General features: G+C 45.9%; 1 protein-coding gene across 1 annotated transcript in view; it reads left to right on the top strand.

Moving 5' to 3' along the window:
* The window catches only part of POLR3G (RNA polymerase III subunit G), a 124,027-nt gene that overhangs the window by 77,859 nt on the left and 27,590 nt on the right, over positions 1 to 18,578 (top strand). The window contains exon 6 of the mRNA XM_040342060.1: positions 2,147 to 2,208. Within this exon, the coding sequence (XP_040197994.1) occupies positions 2,147 to 2,208 (62 nt within the window). The remainder of the gene's footprint in view (positions 1 to 2,146; positions 2,209 to 18,578) is intronic.

An 18,578-nucleotide genomic window follows, 5' to 3' on the forward strand; every position in this document is an offset into this window, starting at 1 on the left:
ATCATAAATCATTTGTTTCAGCCGCCAATTCCCTGCACCGTAAGAACAATCATAGCGGCTTGATTTTTACAGGTGGAGGAAGGGGACATGCTGCCCTCCGATGCTTCTACCGTCTCTCCCGTGCAAACTGCGAGCCGGAGAAGGAATCCGCCGGCGGCAGAAAGTTCACCATAGCGACTATTGCAGACCAGACAGTCCCCAGGCAGCATCTATGACCTTCAGAGGCCCGGGCGCAATGCTATGATGTCATGTCCGGCCCAGCAGATGTAAACTCTGCCATCTAGTCTTTCCTGTCTAGAGGAGAGATGTGTCTTAAAGACCCCACATCTCTCCATAAAGAGGGCCTGTTATGCCTTATTCTTATTACAAGGGATGTTTACATTGTGATAAAAAATAATAAGTAAACAATTAATGTTTTTTCTCGCATGCAGAAGAGTACGTTGCGCCCACATAGGTAAATGACATTCGAACCACACATGTGAGGTATCGCTGTTAACGTTGGAGCAAGAGCAACAATTCTAGCTTAAGACCTCTGTAACTCTAAACTGGTAACCTGTAAAAAAAAAAAAAAAAGTCATTTATGGAGATTTTTAAGTACTGAAGTCTGGTGCCATTCCACGAGTGTGTGCAATTTTAAAGCATGACATGTTGGGTATCTATTTTCTCGCCATAACTTCATCTTTAACATTATTTAACATTATACAATAAAATTGGGCTAACATTTTAGTGTGTGTTTTTTTTTTATATATATATATATATATATATATATATATATATATATATATATATATATATATATATATATATATATATATATATATATATATATATATATATATATATATATATATATATATATATATATATATATATATATATATATATATATATATATATTATATATATATATATATATTTATAACCTTTTCGTATTAAAAATTGCTGCGTAAATACCATGTGACCGCCAATTTATTCCCTAGGGTCTTTGCTAAAAAAAAAAATATATTGTTTGGGGGTTCTGAGTAATTTTCTAGCAAAAAAGATGATTTTTACATGTGTGACTCTGTGTTGGGGAGGAAGGTGAAGCCTTTTGCCAAACTAATGAATCTGTTCAGATTCATAATAACCAACAATAAAAGAAAGTTACTGGCCCATTTATTGCAGCAAAGGCCACAACATAACTAATCTTAAAGGGGTTGTAAAGGAAAACATTTTTTTTTTTTTTTCATAATAAGCATCCTTTACCTGCAGACATTCCTCTTTTCGCTTCCTCATTGTTCGTTTTTGCTCAGAAGTTGCTATATTTCTTCTCTGTTCTGTTCACTTCCTGCTTGTCTGATTGTAACTCACCACCGTGAAGGGAGGTTTACTGCGGTGGTCAGTAAAGTGCTCGCCCCCTCCTGGGAACTACATCTGTGCGGCAGGACGCTCTCTACGTGTTAGAAACTCCAAGGAGGTGGGAATTGCTGAGCGTGCCGCAATGCATACTGGGAAATGTAGTTCTTACATGAACGAGCGCCGCAAACCAGGAAGTGAATGAGAGAACAGAAACTAGAATGCTGGAGGTGATATAGATGAAGGAATTTAATAGGTATTTACTCGTTTTTTAACAGAATCATTACACTATTCTGTCTGTCTACCTTGCAGACATTAATTTTAGGCAACAAAATGTTTTCCTTTACAACTCCTTTAAGGTTAACTTAACAATAGGGCAACTTTAAATGACAGAAAGGAAGGTTGGAATGGGAATATATATATATTTGTTACAAAAACTCAAAACTATACACTGTGATCTAAATGGGGGGGGGGGGGGAGTTTGTGCCACTATGATTTGAATTTGGACAATAAATTTGTTTCTGTGCTTGGTGGATTGTTCTTTGTCTGAAAAAAATGTACTAATGCAGCCACCACATGTAAAAATTGGCAAGCTGCAATAATGAAGTTTTGTGTCAAAAGTGATGATCTAGTAGAGTTTTATTGGGCATCCATGGTTGGGCTCCAGTAACAGAAATCTCATCCTGACTACAAGACATGTAGAATGAAGTCTCTCTAAGTGCTAAATCTATCATTGGCTATTGCATTTCATATGTTTAAAAAGATTGGATCCATGTTTACACCACTGCTTATTTAATTTTTTTTTTACCAGGTGTGAAAAAAGTGAAAGAAAAAAAAGCCATTGCTAATGTAGATGTCCTAAAGAAAATTGAGGTAAGTTGCAAATTTACTTTAAGATTAACATTTAGTAACTGTGGGAGAAAAAAAGGGCTAGATGTCCCTAGGTCAGCAGTGGCAAAAGCTAAAGGTGCAGACAGAACCAGTTGTAGACAAAAAGCCTCAAAGAAAACTAGAGGTTACAACCGTTCTTTAGGTGTATATTGACTGTCCAAGATGTGTTCTTGGTTACTAGGGATGAGCTTCGAGTTCGACTCGAACATTGCCTGTTCGGCGAACAACGAACAATTTGAGGTGTTCGCGGCAAATTCGAAAAGCTGCGGAACACCCTGTTAGTCTATGGGAGAAATCTAAAGTACTAATTTTAAAGGCTAATATGCAAGTTATTGTCCTAAAAAGTGTTTGGGGACCTGGGTCCTGCCCCAGGGGACATGTATCAATGCAAACAAAAGTTTTAAAAACTGAAGTTTTTTCGGGAGCAGTGAATTTAATAAAGATTAGAGTGAAACAATAAAAGTGAAATATTCCTTTAAATTTCGTACCTGGGGGGGGGGGGGGTGTAAAGTTAGCATGTGAAAAAGCGCATGTTTCCAGTACTTAGAACTGTCCCTGCACAAGTGTCATTTAAAAGTCATTTAAAACCGGACTTGCGGCTATAATGAATTGTCGGCTCCCGGCAATTCAGAGAGGATTCATTCATAAAAAAATAAATAAATAGCGTGGGGGTCCCCCCAAATTCAATTACCAGGCCCTTCAGGTCTGGTATGGATATTAAGGGGAACCCCGCCGTCAATTAAAAAAAAAAGACGTGGAGTTCCCCCCCAAATATCCATTTCAGATCCTTCAGGTCTGGTGTGGATTTTAAGGTGAACTCCACCCCAATTTTTTTTTTAAAATGGTGTGGAGTTCCCCCAAAAATCCACACCAGGCCCCTTATCCGAGCATGTTAACCTGGCCGGCCGCAGAAAAGAGGGGGGGACAGAGTGCGGCCCCCCTCTCCTGGACCGTACCAGGCCACATGCCCTCAACATGAGGAGGATGTCCCCATGATGATGGGGACAAGGGCCTCATCCCCACAACCCTTGCCCGGTGATTGTGGGGGTCTGCGGGCGGGGGGCTTAGCAGAATCTGGAAGACCCCTTTAACAAAGGGGACCCCCAGATCCTGCCCCCCCATGTGAATTGCTAATGGGGTTCATTGTACCCCTACCATTTCACGAAGGAAGTGTAAATAGTTGTAAAAAACACACACACACACACACACACACACACACCGTGGAAAACAGTCTGAGTGGATTACCACCGCTGGATTTTTTTTTTTTTATTAATAAATGACTTTTTTCTACTGAGTGTGTGTGTGTGTGTGTGTGTGTGTGTGTGTGTGTGTTTTTTTTACAATTATTTACACTTCCTTCGTGAAATGGTAGAGGTACAATGTACCCCATTACCAATTCACAGGGGGGGGCAGGATCTGGGGGTCCCCTTTGTTAAAGGGGTCTTCCAGATTCTGATAAGCCCCCCGCACGCAGACCCCCACAACCACCGGGCAAGGGTTGTGGGGATGAGGCCCTTGTCCCCATCAACATGGGGACATCCTCCCCATGTTGAGGGCATGTGGTCTGGTACGGTTCAGGAGAGGGGGGCCGCACTCTGTCCCCCCCTCTTTTCTGCGGCCGGCCAGGTTAATGTGCTCGGATAAGGGGTCTGGTGTGGATATTTGGGGGAACTCCACGCCATTTAAAAAAAAAAAATCAGGGTGGAGTTCCCCTTAAAATCCACACCAGACCTGAAGGGTCTGGAATGGATATTTGGGGGGAACCCCACGTGTTTTTTTTTTTTTTTTAAATTGACGGCGGGGTTCCCCCTTAATATCCATACCAGACCTGAAGGGCCTGGTAATTGAATTTGGGGGGACCCCCACGCTATTTATTTTTTATGAATGAATCCTCTCTGAATTCCCGGGAGCCGACAATTCATTATAGCCGCAAGTCCGGTTTTAAATGACTTATTTCTTTCAGAAATGACACTTTGTGCAGTGACAGTTCTAAGTACGGGAAACATGCGCTATTTCACATGTTAACTTTACACCCCTACAGGTATGAAATTTAAAGGAATATTTCACTTTTATTGTTTCACTTTTAGCATTATTAAATTCACTGCTCCCGAAAAAACGACCATTTTTAAAACTTTTTTTTTGCATTGATACATGTCCACTGGGACAGGACCCAAAACGAAAAAATAACAAAAAAGGAAAATAGACAGCTGCACACCCTTAAGAGTTTACTACAAATTTATTAGAATAAGTATATATCAAAAGTGACACATATATGTGAGGCATAAAAAACATAGGTCCCCTAAGACTGGGTGGACTTACCCAAAAAGTTCCCAATGGATACCCACTCAAAATAACGGCATATACAAGTAACTAACAAAAGAAGCACTTGATCATCCCCAAGGGAGATAAGAGTCTATAGCAGCGCACCCACCCTCCACACAACATACAGATACCCCCCACAAAAAACACAAGAGAGACCTGACTACTAAAACAATATTCCACCTACTAAAAGGCCATTTTGGCCGCTCACAATTTTTGTTTCGGGTTCTTGTCATAATTGTTCCTGTTATGTTATACGTTGGTAGGAGTCCTGCTGTGGGCGATAGCCATTGGGCTGACTCTCTACCACTACATATTTATGACTGTACCCTGATTGTGACACCTCATGCTGTTCATGTATAACATGTTAAAATTCTAATAAACATATTTTACCCTTTCGTCTTCCAGGACAGCCCTGTAGATTTAGCTCCTCCCTCCGGGACAGGAAACACAATCACCCCCAATTACAAAAGGCGGTCCTCCAGGCCTTCTCCTCAGTTTTTTGTGTTTCCTGCCGGACGGGAGGAGATACAATCATGGAACGTATCTTTTTTTTTTTTTTTTTTTTTTTTTAGAGAGAACCTACCTCAGACCTTCAGCACTCCTCTGGCCCTAGGGGTAGAGAGCGTGGCTGGAGCCTCCTCCGCCGTGAGCTCGGCGAGAGTCGTACCCCGTTGACGGCGGGATCCGTCCCCTGGAAGCATCCGGATGGCATGGCTGCGAGGGTGAGAGACGCCATCGAATCGGCTCGCCACTTCCGGTATTCGATTAGGGGGCGGGTTCCGTGCGTTCCAAAGAGAGGAAGGAGTAATCTCGGCGGAAGCGCGTCATCGTTCCTACTTCAAAAAAGGGCGCGGGGGAGACTCGAAGGAACCCGGCGCTGGTGTTTGTTCAGTGAGACTGAAACAAAAAACACAGGACCATGGATGCAGCAGCAGCTATTCCCGATCCTGGTCCGACAGGCACCGGTACCTCTCAGGTAAGGCCTGGTGATGGCACATGGCTTATTCTGTTAGGTAGGGGATTGTTACCCCATATACCCCCCCTAGGTGGTGAGCCTGTCTGGTGGAGGGTTTGGCACCTTCTAGGAACCTTTTCACAGTGGTGAATGCAGGTCTAGCTGGTTGTAATGTGGTCCACTATGTTGTTTGTTTTAACAGGTTAAGGCCCATGATAAGAACCAGCCTCCTAGGAAGAAATGTGCCGTGTGTGGGACAAAGCTAAGTTCTAACTGGGATAAGCCTTTATGTCCTGATTGTGTCAATAGCTTGGTTAAGGAAAGTTCGGTAACCACTTGTCACCAAATGTTGTCATCTTTTAAAGATGAAATGGCATCCACATTTCAGTCGTTTAAGGGACTGATAGACAGGATGCAGGGTCCGGCCCCGTCCCTACCTAGGGCCTCTAGTGCTCCTTCCCTACAAATTCAAGAGGAAGAGGAGGAGGTTAGAGACAGGACTCCCAGATCAGTTGTTTCCTCTCAGGCAGGTTCAGCATCTGAATCGGAGGGAGAGGAGGATTCCTCCAGGGCGGCCAGATATAAATTATCATTAGATGATGTGGGGGATCTTCTAAATGCTATCTATGATACTTTAGATATCCAAGAGGAACAGGTTCAGCTCTCAAAGCATGACCTTATGTATCAAGGGAATGCGACTAGAACCAAGGTTTTTCCGGTTCATAAGTCTCTGATCGATATGATTCTGCGAGAATGGGAACAACCTGAAAGAAGACCCTTTTTTTCAGGCAGCCTCAAACGTAGGTTTCCATTTGAATCAGATGTGTCTCATCCTTGGAACAAAGTTCCTAGACTGGATGCCCCTTTAGCCAAAGTCTCCAGGAGGACAGATTTGGCTTTTGATGACCTAGGTTCCCTTAGGGACCCAATGGACAAAAGGGGGGACCTACTATTGAAAAGAGCTTGGGACGCCTCTGCGATCAGTTTAAAACCAGCTCTAGCAGCTGCTTGCGTAGCAAGGAACTTGGAGTGTTGGCTCACCCAGTTGCAGGCACACATCTTGTCCGGTACCTCTAGACAGGAGCTTTTAAAATCCTTTCCACTCCTATTCAAGGCAGTAGGATTTCTAGCTGACGCCTCAGAGGAGTCAGTAAAGTTGGCTGCCAGGTCAGCAGCTCTTGTCAATGCAGCCAGAAGATCGGTATGGCTGAAAACCTGGACGGGCGATGCCGCCTCAAAATTGAAATTGTGTGGTCTTCCGTTTTCAGGAGACCACCTTTTTGGATCCGGCCTCCAAGAGGCTTTGGAGCGTACTCAGGACAGGAAGAAGGCCTTTCCTGAGAAAAAGAAAAAAACTGAGGGAAAGAGTTTTTTTCGTGGCTTCAAGGGATCAAGCTTTTGGCAAAACCAGAAGAAAGAAGGCCAACCCAAGAAGCACTGGGCAGGTCACAAGGGGCGTGGTAGAGGAGGAATCCTGTTTAATCCTCCTCAACCCGCCCCAAAACCGCAATGACTCCTGTGTCCCCATGGGAGGAAGGTTGGGGCAGTTCCTCCCACAATGGACCAAGGCAACCTCAAGCCCGTTCATTCTAGATCTAATAAAGAACGGATACAAGCTGGAGTTTGCGTCACTGCCTCACTGGAACTTCAGGGTGACTCAGCCACCCAGGGAAAAAGCAAAGGCAGAAGCTCTCATGCTGTCTCTAGGAGAATTGGTGGATCAGAGTCCTAATTCCGGTACCCCTGGAGGAGCAGGGACAGGGAGTGTATTCCCATATTTTCATCGTAAAGAAGCCATCAGGGAAGTTCAGGATGATCCTGAACCTCCGGCCCCTGAACAAATTTGTAAAATACAAAAGGTTCAGAATGGAGTCGATCTTTACGGTATCAAGATGTCTGTTCCCGGGGTGTTACATGGCGACCCTGGATCTCAGGGATGCTTACCTGCACATCCCTATACATCCAGATTACCAAAAATTCCTCAGGGTGGCAGTAAGGGTAACTCTAGGGATTCAACACTTCCAGTTCCAAGCCCTGCCCTTTGGGCTATCCTCGTCACCGAGAATTTTTACCAAGGTTCTGGCAGAGGCTCTTGCCCCTCTCAGGGACCAAGCGATCACAGTAATCCCATATCTGGACGATCTACTGTTTGTGGCAAGATCGGCTCAACAGTTAGAAAGGCATTTACTGGTAGCGCAGGAGTGTCTCTCCTCACTCGGGTGGATAATCAACCGGGACAAATCCCAGTTGGTGCCATCCCAGGAGGTGGTATACCTAGGGTACAAGATATCTTCGGTAAAGAAAAAAATGTATCTCCCCGAGGAAAAGGTTACCAAAGTAAGTCAGGCGGTAGCCCAGCTACAGTCCAATCAGTGGACTTCAATCAGAGAAGTAATGAGGGTCCTGGGATTCATGACGTCCTGTTTCCCTGCAGTTCCTTGGGCAAGACATCATCAACGTCCATTACAGGAACTTATGCTCCGTCTCTGGAGTGGCCAGAGTCAGGATTTAGAGTCACTGATTCCAATCTCAGCCAAAGTAAAGAGGAAATTGTGGTGGTGGCGAGGACATCACAATCTGAGCAAGGGTCTAGACTGGTCCTTCCCGGTGGAAGTAATAGTGACAACGGACGCAAGTGCCTGGGGCTGGGGAGCCCACCTAGAGGAAGCAGTAGCCCAGGGAGCATGGTCTCCAGCGGAGGCAAGTCGCTCTTCCAACCAAAGAGAGCTGTTGGCAATCCGAAGGACGATAGAGTCATTCCAGGGAAGGTTGGTAGGACGTCACCTGCAAGTTCGCTCGGACAACGCGGCTGCAGTCGCGTACTTGAACAAGCAGGGAGGGACAAGGAGTCCGGCTCTTCAAGAGATATCCAACAAGATCCTCTCCTGGGCGGAGACCAACTTGTCTTCACTAACAGCAGTCCACCTAAAGGGTACTCAAAACTCTCTGGCAGATTATTTAAGTCGCCAGCCAGTGAAACAGGACGAATGGTCCCTAAACGAAGAGGTATTCTCTTAGATAACACAGAGGTGGGGTCTTCCGGAAGTAGATCTTTTTGCCTCGGAAAAGAACAGGAAGGTATCCCAGTTCTTCTCAATACATCCAAGAGACCAGGCCTTAAGGATAGACGCATTTACCAGTCCTTGGAGGTTCAACATCTGCTACGCCTTCCCCCCAGTAAGGATGATCGCAGCGGTACTTCAGAAGTTTCGGTTGGAGGAGACAGACTTTATTTTGATCGCGCCCTGTTGGCCAAAGAGGCCCTGGTTCGCAATCCTGAAGGAACTGTGCATTCTCCCTCCATTCCCCCTTCCAATACGGAAGGATCTGATCTCGCAGGGTCCAATCCTATACCCGCAGGTAGACAGACTAAGTCTAACTGCGTGGTATCTGAGGAACAGTTATTGAGAGCAGAGGGTTTCTCAGAGAGGGTAATAAACACCCTATTACAGTGCAGAAAGCCAGTTACGAGAGCAATCTATGCCAAATTCTGGAAGAGATTTTGTTCTTGGATGAAAGAACAAGAGTTGGATCATCCAGGGATTCCAGCTATTTTGGAATTTTTACAGGCTGGGGTAGATCTGGGTCTCTCCCCTATCACCCTAAAAGTACAGGTAGCAGCCCTGAGTGTCTTCTTGCAGTGTTCCCTTCAGCAGAATTAGTTCGTTAAGAGTTTCTTCAAGGCCTTATCAAGATCAAGGCCAGTAAGGGTTTCAACCTGTCCTTCTTGGGATCTTTCGTTGGTGCTCAGGGCACTTTCAGGCAAACCTTTTGAACCTCTGGAGGAATCCATCTTGAAATGGGTTACACTCAAGACAGTCCTCTTGGTGGCAGTGACCTCAGCCAGACGGGTGAGTGAGCTACAGGCTCTTTCAATTTTGGAGCCTTTTTTGTTAATTTTTGATGATAGGATTATTTTGAAAACAGACCCCAGTTTTCTTCCAAAAGTTGTGTCCAAGTTCCATAGGACACAGGACATTGTCCTTCCTTCTTTTTGTTCCACCTCAAACTCAGAGGGAGCACCCCAAAACTTGTTAGATGTTAGGAGGTGCCTTTTAGTTTACTTAGAATCTTCCAAAGAATTTAGGAAGAGCGATTCCCTTTTTGTTAATTTTTCAGGAAGTAAAAAGGGGCAGAAAGCGTCTAAATCCTCCATTGCTAGATGGATCAGGATGGCAATAGGAAAGGCTTATGAGTTAGAGGGCATACAAGCCCCGTTTGTTAAAGCACACTCGACTAGAGCGGTTTCGAGTTCATGGGCTGAGAGGGCCGGAGCCTCACCAGAAGAGATTTGCAAGGCGGCAACGTCGTCAAGTTATACTACTTTCGCCAAGCACTATCGCCTGGACTTGATGTCTGAGAAGGATCAGGCATTTGGTAGGAGGGTCCTCCAAGCAGTAACCCCACCCTGATAAGTAAGTTTCTTGTCATTCATCTACAGGGCTGTCCTGGAAGACGAAAGGGTAAAACCGGAGTTGGGCTTACCGGTAACTCTGTTTTCAGGAGTCTTCCAGGACAGCCTGGCTTCCCACCCGGTGTTTATATTTCTAACTGGAAATGGAAGTTTGTACTAACGATGTGTTGGTAGATTATGTCTCTCAGAGCCCTTCAGGAATTCTTGGATGAAATGAGGAGAAGGCCTGGAGGACCGCCTTTTGTAATTGGGGGTGATTGTGTTTCCTGTCCCGGAGGGAGGAGCTACATCTACAGGGCTGTCCTGGAAGACTCCTGAAAACAGAGTTACCGGTAAGCCTAACTCCGGTTTTCAACTCTAAAACAATATTCCTAATGGTTCCCACATCAGGCAGTGGTTCCCTGTAAACACAGGTGAAAAATCATCCACTGTCTAAATGGGGGAATACAACAAGGTTGGATACCTGGAAAGGGACATGAAAAGATCCACCGAATGGTGGTAATCAAAGCACTGCTCCACTAGAAGCTGATGGTAGACAAGAAATCAATGAATAAACCTGAAGGACCGTGAGCCTAATAGCCCTCTAGAGGAAGTCCTCACATAAGGATCGCCGTGTCTGGCTTGATAATAATTCCTTATAGAATTGGTTTAATCGATATGTAAAGTTATAAGGAGATATACAATGTAACAGAGGCACTGTGATGATTATCTTCAAAGTCGGATTCACCTGGAGTGCACTTTATAAGGGTGCTGTAATATTACCGCTAATAGTAAACAGATTCCCATAACGTATGGGTAAAGTCCATTCATAAATTCAGACCGGTATGTCCATGTAGTGCTTCACAGATATGGATGAGTGATAGATGATTGAGCATATAATATGTGGATTGATGGGTGACAGTATTGCAATAAAAGTTCCACAGCAATATAATGCAAGGTTTACTCACTGTTAGGCTGTCATTCATAGCTCAGAATCGTAGCTGTTCCATGCAATCTCTAATCATGCGCTGCTCGGAGGGATTGCAGCCAAGCCATCCATCTGTGTACTTACACAGAGTCTGAAGCACTACTCTTAAACGCAGCAGTTTCCGGTGACTAGGATATGATAGTATCCCAAATAGGACAGTGATCGTGCAGTGTCTCTGATGATAATAGATGGTGCCAATATCCAGAATAAAAATGAAAAATATTCAGTCTCCAACAGCAATAGCTCAAAACCGAGCGTTATACTTGTCTTCAAAGTGTGCCATGCATGTCTCCATACGATATCCTTCAATTAGTTGTATAGCCGCTCAAGGTACAATGTTACCGAGCTGGTAAAGGAAAAAGCAGTGAGGCTCAGGTGTGCATAGGGGGGTCCCTGTTCCCCAAGATTTTACATGTTTCGTTCCTTAGACATCGGAACTTCGTCAGAAAAAAAAAAAAGAAAACTTTTTAGGACAATAACTTGCATATTAGCCTTTAAAATTAGCACTTAAAGCGGAGTTCCACCCTATTTTTCAACTTTTCTTCATCCCCTTCTTCTCTGTCCCCTTAAACACATATGGCATCTATTTTTTTTTTTTTATTCTTAAAACTCAGTTTTACAGTTGATTATCTTCTCCCCCGCCGCGGCGTGAGGGGCGCTATGCCTCCTGGGAGATGCACGGGAGCTAGCCGCAGTCTAACTCTGCACACTGTGAGAAGCAAAGATTGCGCTAGGCCACGCCCTCCCGTTTTCCCTATTGGCTAGTCGTTGCTAAACACCTAGCAGAGGGGCGGCTGATGTTCTCAGCTATCGTGCCCCGCCCCCCTGCTTGTAATGTCAAAAGTAATTTCCAGCAGCGATCGGCGGGACAACCCCCCCCCTTCCTTTTATAATTTAATTTGCAGTGATCGGCGCCCTAATCAGTGGAGCTAGCCGTAGTCTGCAAACTGTTTAATTAAATCGGTCAATAAAGTTGATGGTGGGGGCGCCGATCGCTGCTGACAATTACTTTTGACATTTACAGGGGGGGGGGGGGGGCACGATCGCCGAGAAATCAGCCGCCCAGACTGCAAACTGTCATATACTGAGAGAAGCGAAGATCGTGCTAAGCTACGCCCTCCTGCTTTCCCTATTGGCTGGTCATTGCTAAACACCTAACAGATGGGCGGCTAATTTCTCTGCGATCGTGCCCCCCCTCCTGTAATTGTCAAAGGTAATTTCCAACAGGGATCGACGCAGCAATGTAATTTAATTTGCAGTGATCGGCGTACCCCCCCCCCACCACCCAACCCCGATGGCGATGTGAATGTCAGTTATATTCAGCGATCGACAGCACCCCCCCTCCCCTGCTTAGAAACAGTTAATAGCCAATGTCATTCAATTTGCAGCAATCCCCCGCTTATCAACTTTTAATGGCCGATGTAATTTAATTTGCAGCGATCGGTGGAATGGAACCTCCCACCCCCCCTCCGATGGCGATCGACAGCAACCCCCCCCCCCCCCGCTTATAAACTTTTAATGGGCAATGACATTTAATTTGCAGCGATCGGCGCAATCCCCATCCCCAGCTTATCAACTTTAAATGGCCGATGTCATTTATGCAGCGATCGGTGGAAACCCCCCCATGGCGATGTGAATGTCAGTTATATTCAGTGATCGACGGCACACCCCCCCGCTTATAAACTTTTAATTTACTTTTAGCAATCGGCGGTACCCCCCCTTATCAACTTTTAATGGGCGATGCGATTGTCATTTATATGCAGCGATCATCACCCCCCTTATCAACATTAAATGCCTTATTACAGGAGAGGTTTGCATAAGGGGCGGAAACTTCCTCTGACACTGCCGTTGCTATGGAGACCTGACCTAAAACCTATTACACTGCTTAGGGCCGATGCGGGGTGCTTGGGCCGATGCGGGGTGCTGGGGCCGATGCGGGTGGTTGCCGGGGCCGATGCCGGTTGCCGGGGCCAATGCGGGGTGCTGTGCCGGGGCCGATGCCGGTTGCCGGGGCCGATGTGGGGTGCTGTGCCGGGGCCGATGCGGTGTGCTGTGCCGGGGCCGATGCGGTGTGCTGTGCCGGGGCCGATGCGGTGTGCTGTGCCAGGGCCGATGCAGGGTGCCGGGGCCAATGCAGCACAGCACAGGGATGGTGGGAACCCCTCATAATGGGCACAGCAGGAGTACAGACCCCGGAACTCAGTGCAGGAATGGTGGGAATCCCTCATGAAGGGTTCCCACCATCCCTGTTCTGTGCTGACTTCCTGTGCCTATACTCCTGCTGTGCTCATTTTTTGAGAATTGAGTTTCGGGCACAAAATACGAAATAACGGCTAATGCGAAACGGAACTAAACAAAATGAATTTATTGACAGTGCACATGTCTAGTATATGTATACACACTACATATATAACAAGATTATATATATATATATATATATATATTATATATATATATAATTTTGTTATGTAGATATATCTGCACAGGAATAAATTATTTCTTATATTTACTGGTTCCTGGAAGGAGAGGAGGAGAGGTTTGCATAGATAAGGGGCGGCAACTTTCTCTGACACTCCCGTTGCTATTGAAACCTGATCTGAAACCATTACATCGCTTGTGCAGCACTGAGCATGTGCGAGGTGTGCAAGACTGAAATCCAGGAAGTCATACAGTCTGGCTTCATGATGCCCACACTTAAGATGGCCCCAGTCAATTTCTGTTTTATAAAGTGTCTAAATGCTGTAACAACCTAACAAAACGGACCTTAGTTTACAGACTAACTGTAGTAGAATACATTAAACTTGTGTATTACAGGGGTTTTCATATTTAAAAAGTTTTTATATTTAAAATTGTGGCCGGAACTCCGCTTTAAGATTTCAAATGTTCGAGTCCCATAGACTTTAACGGGGTTCTAAAGTTCACACGAACGTTTGGTGTGTTTGCAGGTTCTGGTGCGAACCGAACAGGGGGTGTTCGGCTCATCCCTATTGGTTACCAGTTGATTATTCACTGTGGGTCGTCATTAGGGTTTTCTCTTTCATCGTGACCTTGATTTCAGGACTTCCTTCAACAATTAACTTGTAATACATAATGCACCCAAACAGAACATGCAACTAGTTGCATGTTCTATCACTTTAAAGCGTTGTTCTCATCAATTGGAAAGGTGGACTTTGACCAGAGATGACATGGCTAGAAAAGACCACTACTGATCTTTATAGGCACATGGTGATCTATATAGCACACTTTTTCTCTTCTGGTTTGTGTGGCATGTTGTAGACCCGGGATAGGCAACCTCGGCCCTCCAACCGCATTGAAACTACAAGTCCCCTGAGACATTGCAAGACCCTAACAATTACAAACATGACTCCTAGAGGCAGAGGCATAATGAGATTTGTAGTTTCAACCATAGGCGTGCACACGGGGTGTGCCGGGTGTGCCTGGGCACACCCTAATCCCATGCCGTCTCCCATTCACTGTTAAATGTTCCATCCAAGCAGTGTGTGGACCGCGCTGCCTGTGAATCACTTTCACATACAGCAGATCTGATCGTGAGGAGAGAGCCGCTCACAGTGCATAAAACTTCTTGCAGGGTAGAGAGGAGCTGTCAAAGTGATTTCGGGGGTGGGCGGGCCGAACAGCCATCAAACACCAGCCAATAGGCTGCTCCACCCCTTCACTACCTCCTTAGCCAATGGGAACATGGTGTACAGCCTGCGCGGCTTCTTTGAATACAGAGCAGGAGAAGATTGCCGACAGCTGGAGGAGAGGAGAGGGAGGGGGACGCAGCATGGAGTGTGGGATGGACTTCAGGCTGATGCAAGGTAAGTAAAATGTCGTTTTATCATTATCAGTGCTTTCTCTGGTGAGGGAGAGGCTGTGTTTTCTCTAACAGAGCTCCTGTCTAGATGGTGTTTCTGTGTGTGAGATATGCACTTCTCCTGGGGGAAGCATGGTCTGAACTTCTCCCCTAATCTCTGCTACATCTCCCTACTGACTGCCTGCCCATCAATACACAGGCTAACCCTCCACTCCTGTATTACCACTAAATGTGTCTGTATACTGCTGGGGAACTACAAGTCCCAGCATGCCAGGAGATGGGGGCAGCAGAATGTTCAATTAGGCTGATTTCTAGATGAAAATTGTGTATACTGTGTGTGTATGTTTATGCTTAATGTGTGTGTGTGTGTGTGTGTATGTATATGCTTAATGTGTGTGTGTGTGTGTGTGTGTGTGTGTGTGTGTGTGTATGCTTTGTGTGTGTGTGTGTGTGTGTGTGTGTGTATGTATATGCTTAATGTGTGTGTGTGTGTGTGTGTGTGTGTGTGTGTGTGTGTGTAGTCTGTCTGTATACTGTGTCTGTATACTGTGTGTGTGTCCGTGGCTGTATACTGGGTTTGTATACTGTGGCTGTATACTGTGTGTCCGTGTCTGTATTTTGTGTCTTTATACTGGGTTTGTATACTATGTCTGTATGTGTGTGTGTGTGTGTGTGTCCCCGTATACTGTGTCTGTATACTGTGTGTCCGTGTTTGTATATTGTGTCTGTACCCACATACTCTGTACATTACACTGTACATAGACCTGACCAATGTGTTGTCTCAACAGTTGCTGGTTTTAATTAAAAGGATTGTAAAATCTTGTTTTTTTATTTATTTTTACAACTTCAGCTCCAGGCCATTTTGCTGGACAATGACCGGGCCACTTTTTGCGATTCGACACTGCGTCGCTTTAACTGACAGTTGCGCGGTGGTGCGACGTGGCTCCCAAACAAAATTGGCATCCTTTTTTTCCCCACAAATAGAGATTTCTTTTGGTGGTATTTGATCACCTCTGCGGTTTTTATTTTTTGTGCTATAAACAAAAATAGAGCGACTATTTTGAAAACAAATGCAATGTTTTTTACTTTTTTGCTATAATAAATATCCCCAAAAATATATATAAAAAAATATTTTTCCCCAGTTTAGGTCGATACGTATTCTTCTACATATTTTTCGTAAAAAAAAAAATTCCGTAAAAAAAAAAAAAAAAATCGCAATAACCGTTTATCGATTGGTTTGCGCAAAAGTAATAGCGTCTACAAAATAGGGGGTCGTTTTATGGCATTTTTATTAATATTTTTTTTTTACTAGTAATGGTGGGGATCAGCGATTTTTATCGGTACTGCGACCTTATGGGCGGACACATCCAACACTTTTGACACATTTTGGGGACCATTGGCATTTTTATAACGATCAGTGCTATAAAAATGCATTGATTACTGTAAAAATGTCACTGACAGGGAAGGGGTTAATTATGTTCCCTCATTATGTTCTAACTGAAGGGGGGGGTGGGACTGACTAGGGGAAATGACACATCGCTGTTCATATTTTGTATGTCATTTGATCAGTCATTTCTCCCCCTGAAAGAACCGGGAGCAGTGTGTTCACACACACACACGGCTCCCGGTTCTCGCTCTGTCACAGGCGATCGTGTGTGCCCCTAGTGGCCGCAATGCAAAATCACGTTAGATCATGTTATATTACGTGATTTTGCGCAGCCGATCAGACCTGCCGCCGTAAAACTACGGTGGGTGGTCGGCAAGCGGTTAAATAACAAGCATGTCATACTTACTTCATCTGTGCATATCAGCCCAGATCCTCCTCTTCTCGGGTCCCTCTTCGCTGCTCCTGGCCCCTCCCTCCTATTGAGTGCCCCCACAGCATGCAGCTTGCTGGGGGCCCCATAATCTCCAATTGCCCGGGGGTCCCATGAGTTGTCAGTCCGCCCCTGGTTGGGAGCATGAAATTGTCCAAAATGTCTTGGTATACTGACGCCTTAAGAGTTCCCTTCAACTAAGAGGCCAAGCCCAACCCCTGAAAAACAACCCCCCACCATAATCCACCTCCACAAAATGATTTGGACCAGTGCTCAAAGCAAGGTCCATAAAGACATGGATGAGCGAGTTTGGGGTGGAGGAACTTGACTGTCCTGCACAGAGTCCTGACCTCAACCTGATAGAACACCTTTGGGATGAATTAAAGTGGGGACTGTGAGCCAGGCCTTCTCATCCAACATCAGTTCCTGACCTCACAAATGCTCTTCTAGAAGAATAGTCAAACATTCCCATAGACACACTCCTAAACCTTGTGGAAAGCCTTCCCAGAAGAGTTGAATCTGTTATAGCTGCAAAGGGTGGGCCAACTCAATATTGAACCCTACAGACTAAGACTGGGATGCCATTAAAGTCTGCATGTGTGTTTTACCTCTGGGGTGCACACCCTAATGCAATAGGCTGCGCACACCTATGGTTTCAACACAGCTGGAGGGCCGAGGCTGCCTACCCCTGTTGTAGACAATGAAGTTGTACTGTTTCAAATGAATCTTGTTAATCTAATCTTCAATAAGAAAAGAGGAATTTCATGAATAAAAAGGGCACCTCTTTTCTAATGTTATAAAGAAAAAGTAAATCTTATGCCGCGTACCTGTGTTGCCAACCGTCCGTAGAATTACGGACAGTACGTAAATAAAAGGCACTTTTTCCCTGTTCGTAAAAGTCCGTAATAACGGAAATGTGCCCGTAAAAAGATCAGAATCTGAGCCGCAGCGCAGGCAGCGTCTAATCCTCCTGTATTATGCATAGCCTCGCCCTCTCTGCCCGCCCTGAGCCCACCGCCACGCAGCCAATTAAAAACAACACTCTGCCGCCAGCCTATAGAATTCAAAAGAGCAGCGCGGGAAATTGAGGAACATCATGGCTTGTGTGGAGAGCGGCTCCGTGAGGGATAGCACAGTGGCAGACTGAGACCGACCAGTGCCTGCTCTGCCCGCCCGCCCGACTGACTGGATCAGTCGGCCAGCCGCCCTGCTGGTGCCCGGACCTGGAGTGGACCCTAGTAGTAGGAGGACTTGTCGTGACGCCTGCTGCCTGTCCTCATTGCTACTGCCTTGGTCTGGTGAGTCCGCAGTCCAGCAGACTTGGCAGAGTGTGGCGCGCTAGCCTAGACATCATCAGTATGCGGTGTCCTCCTCCTGTGCCCCTTTCACCTCTCCACAGGTCATCTGCCCTAACCTGTGGAGAGGTGAAAGGGGCACAGGAGGAGGACACAGCATACTGATGATGTGGAGAGGTAATATGATATTTGCAGCCTCTGTCCCCTTCCGGTGCCATGTCTGCAGCCTCTGTACCATCTCCTGCCTTGTGCCATGTCCGCAGCCTCTGTACCATCTCCTGCCTTGTGCCATGTCCGCAGCCTCTGTACCATCTCCTGCCTTGTGCCATGTCCGCAGACTCTGTACCATCTCCTGTCTTGTGCCATGTCCCCAGACTCTGTACCATCTCCTGTCTTGTGCCATGTCCGCAGACTCTGTACCATCTCCTGTCTTGTGCCATGTCCGCAGCCTCTGTACCATCTCCTGCCTTGTGCCATGTCCGCAGCCTCTGTACCATCTCCTGCCTTGTGCCATATCCGCAGCCTCTGTACCATCTCCTGCCTTGTGCCATGTCCGCAGACTCTGTACCATCTCCTGTCTTGTGCCATGTCCGCAGCCTCTGTACCATCTCCTGCCTTGTGCCATGTCCGCAGACTCTGTACCATCTCCTGTCTTGTGCCATGTCCCCAGACTCTGTACCATCTCCTGTCTTGTGCCATGTCCCCAGACTCTGTACCATCTCCTGTCTTGTGCCATGTCCCCAGCCTCTGTACCATCTCCTGTCT

Source organism: Rana temporaria, chromosome 1, assembly GCF_905171775.1.
Source record: "Rana temporaria chromosome 1, aRanTem1.1, whole genome shotgun sequence".
Classification (NCBI taxonomy): Eukaryota; Metazoa; Chordata; class Amphibia; order Anura; family Ranidae; genus Rana; species Rana temporaria.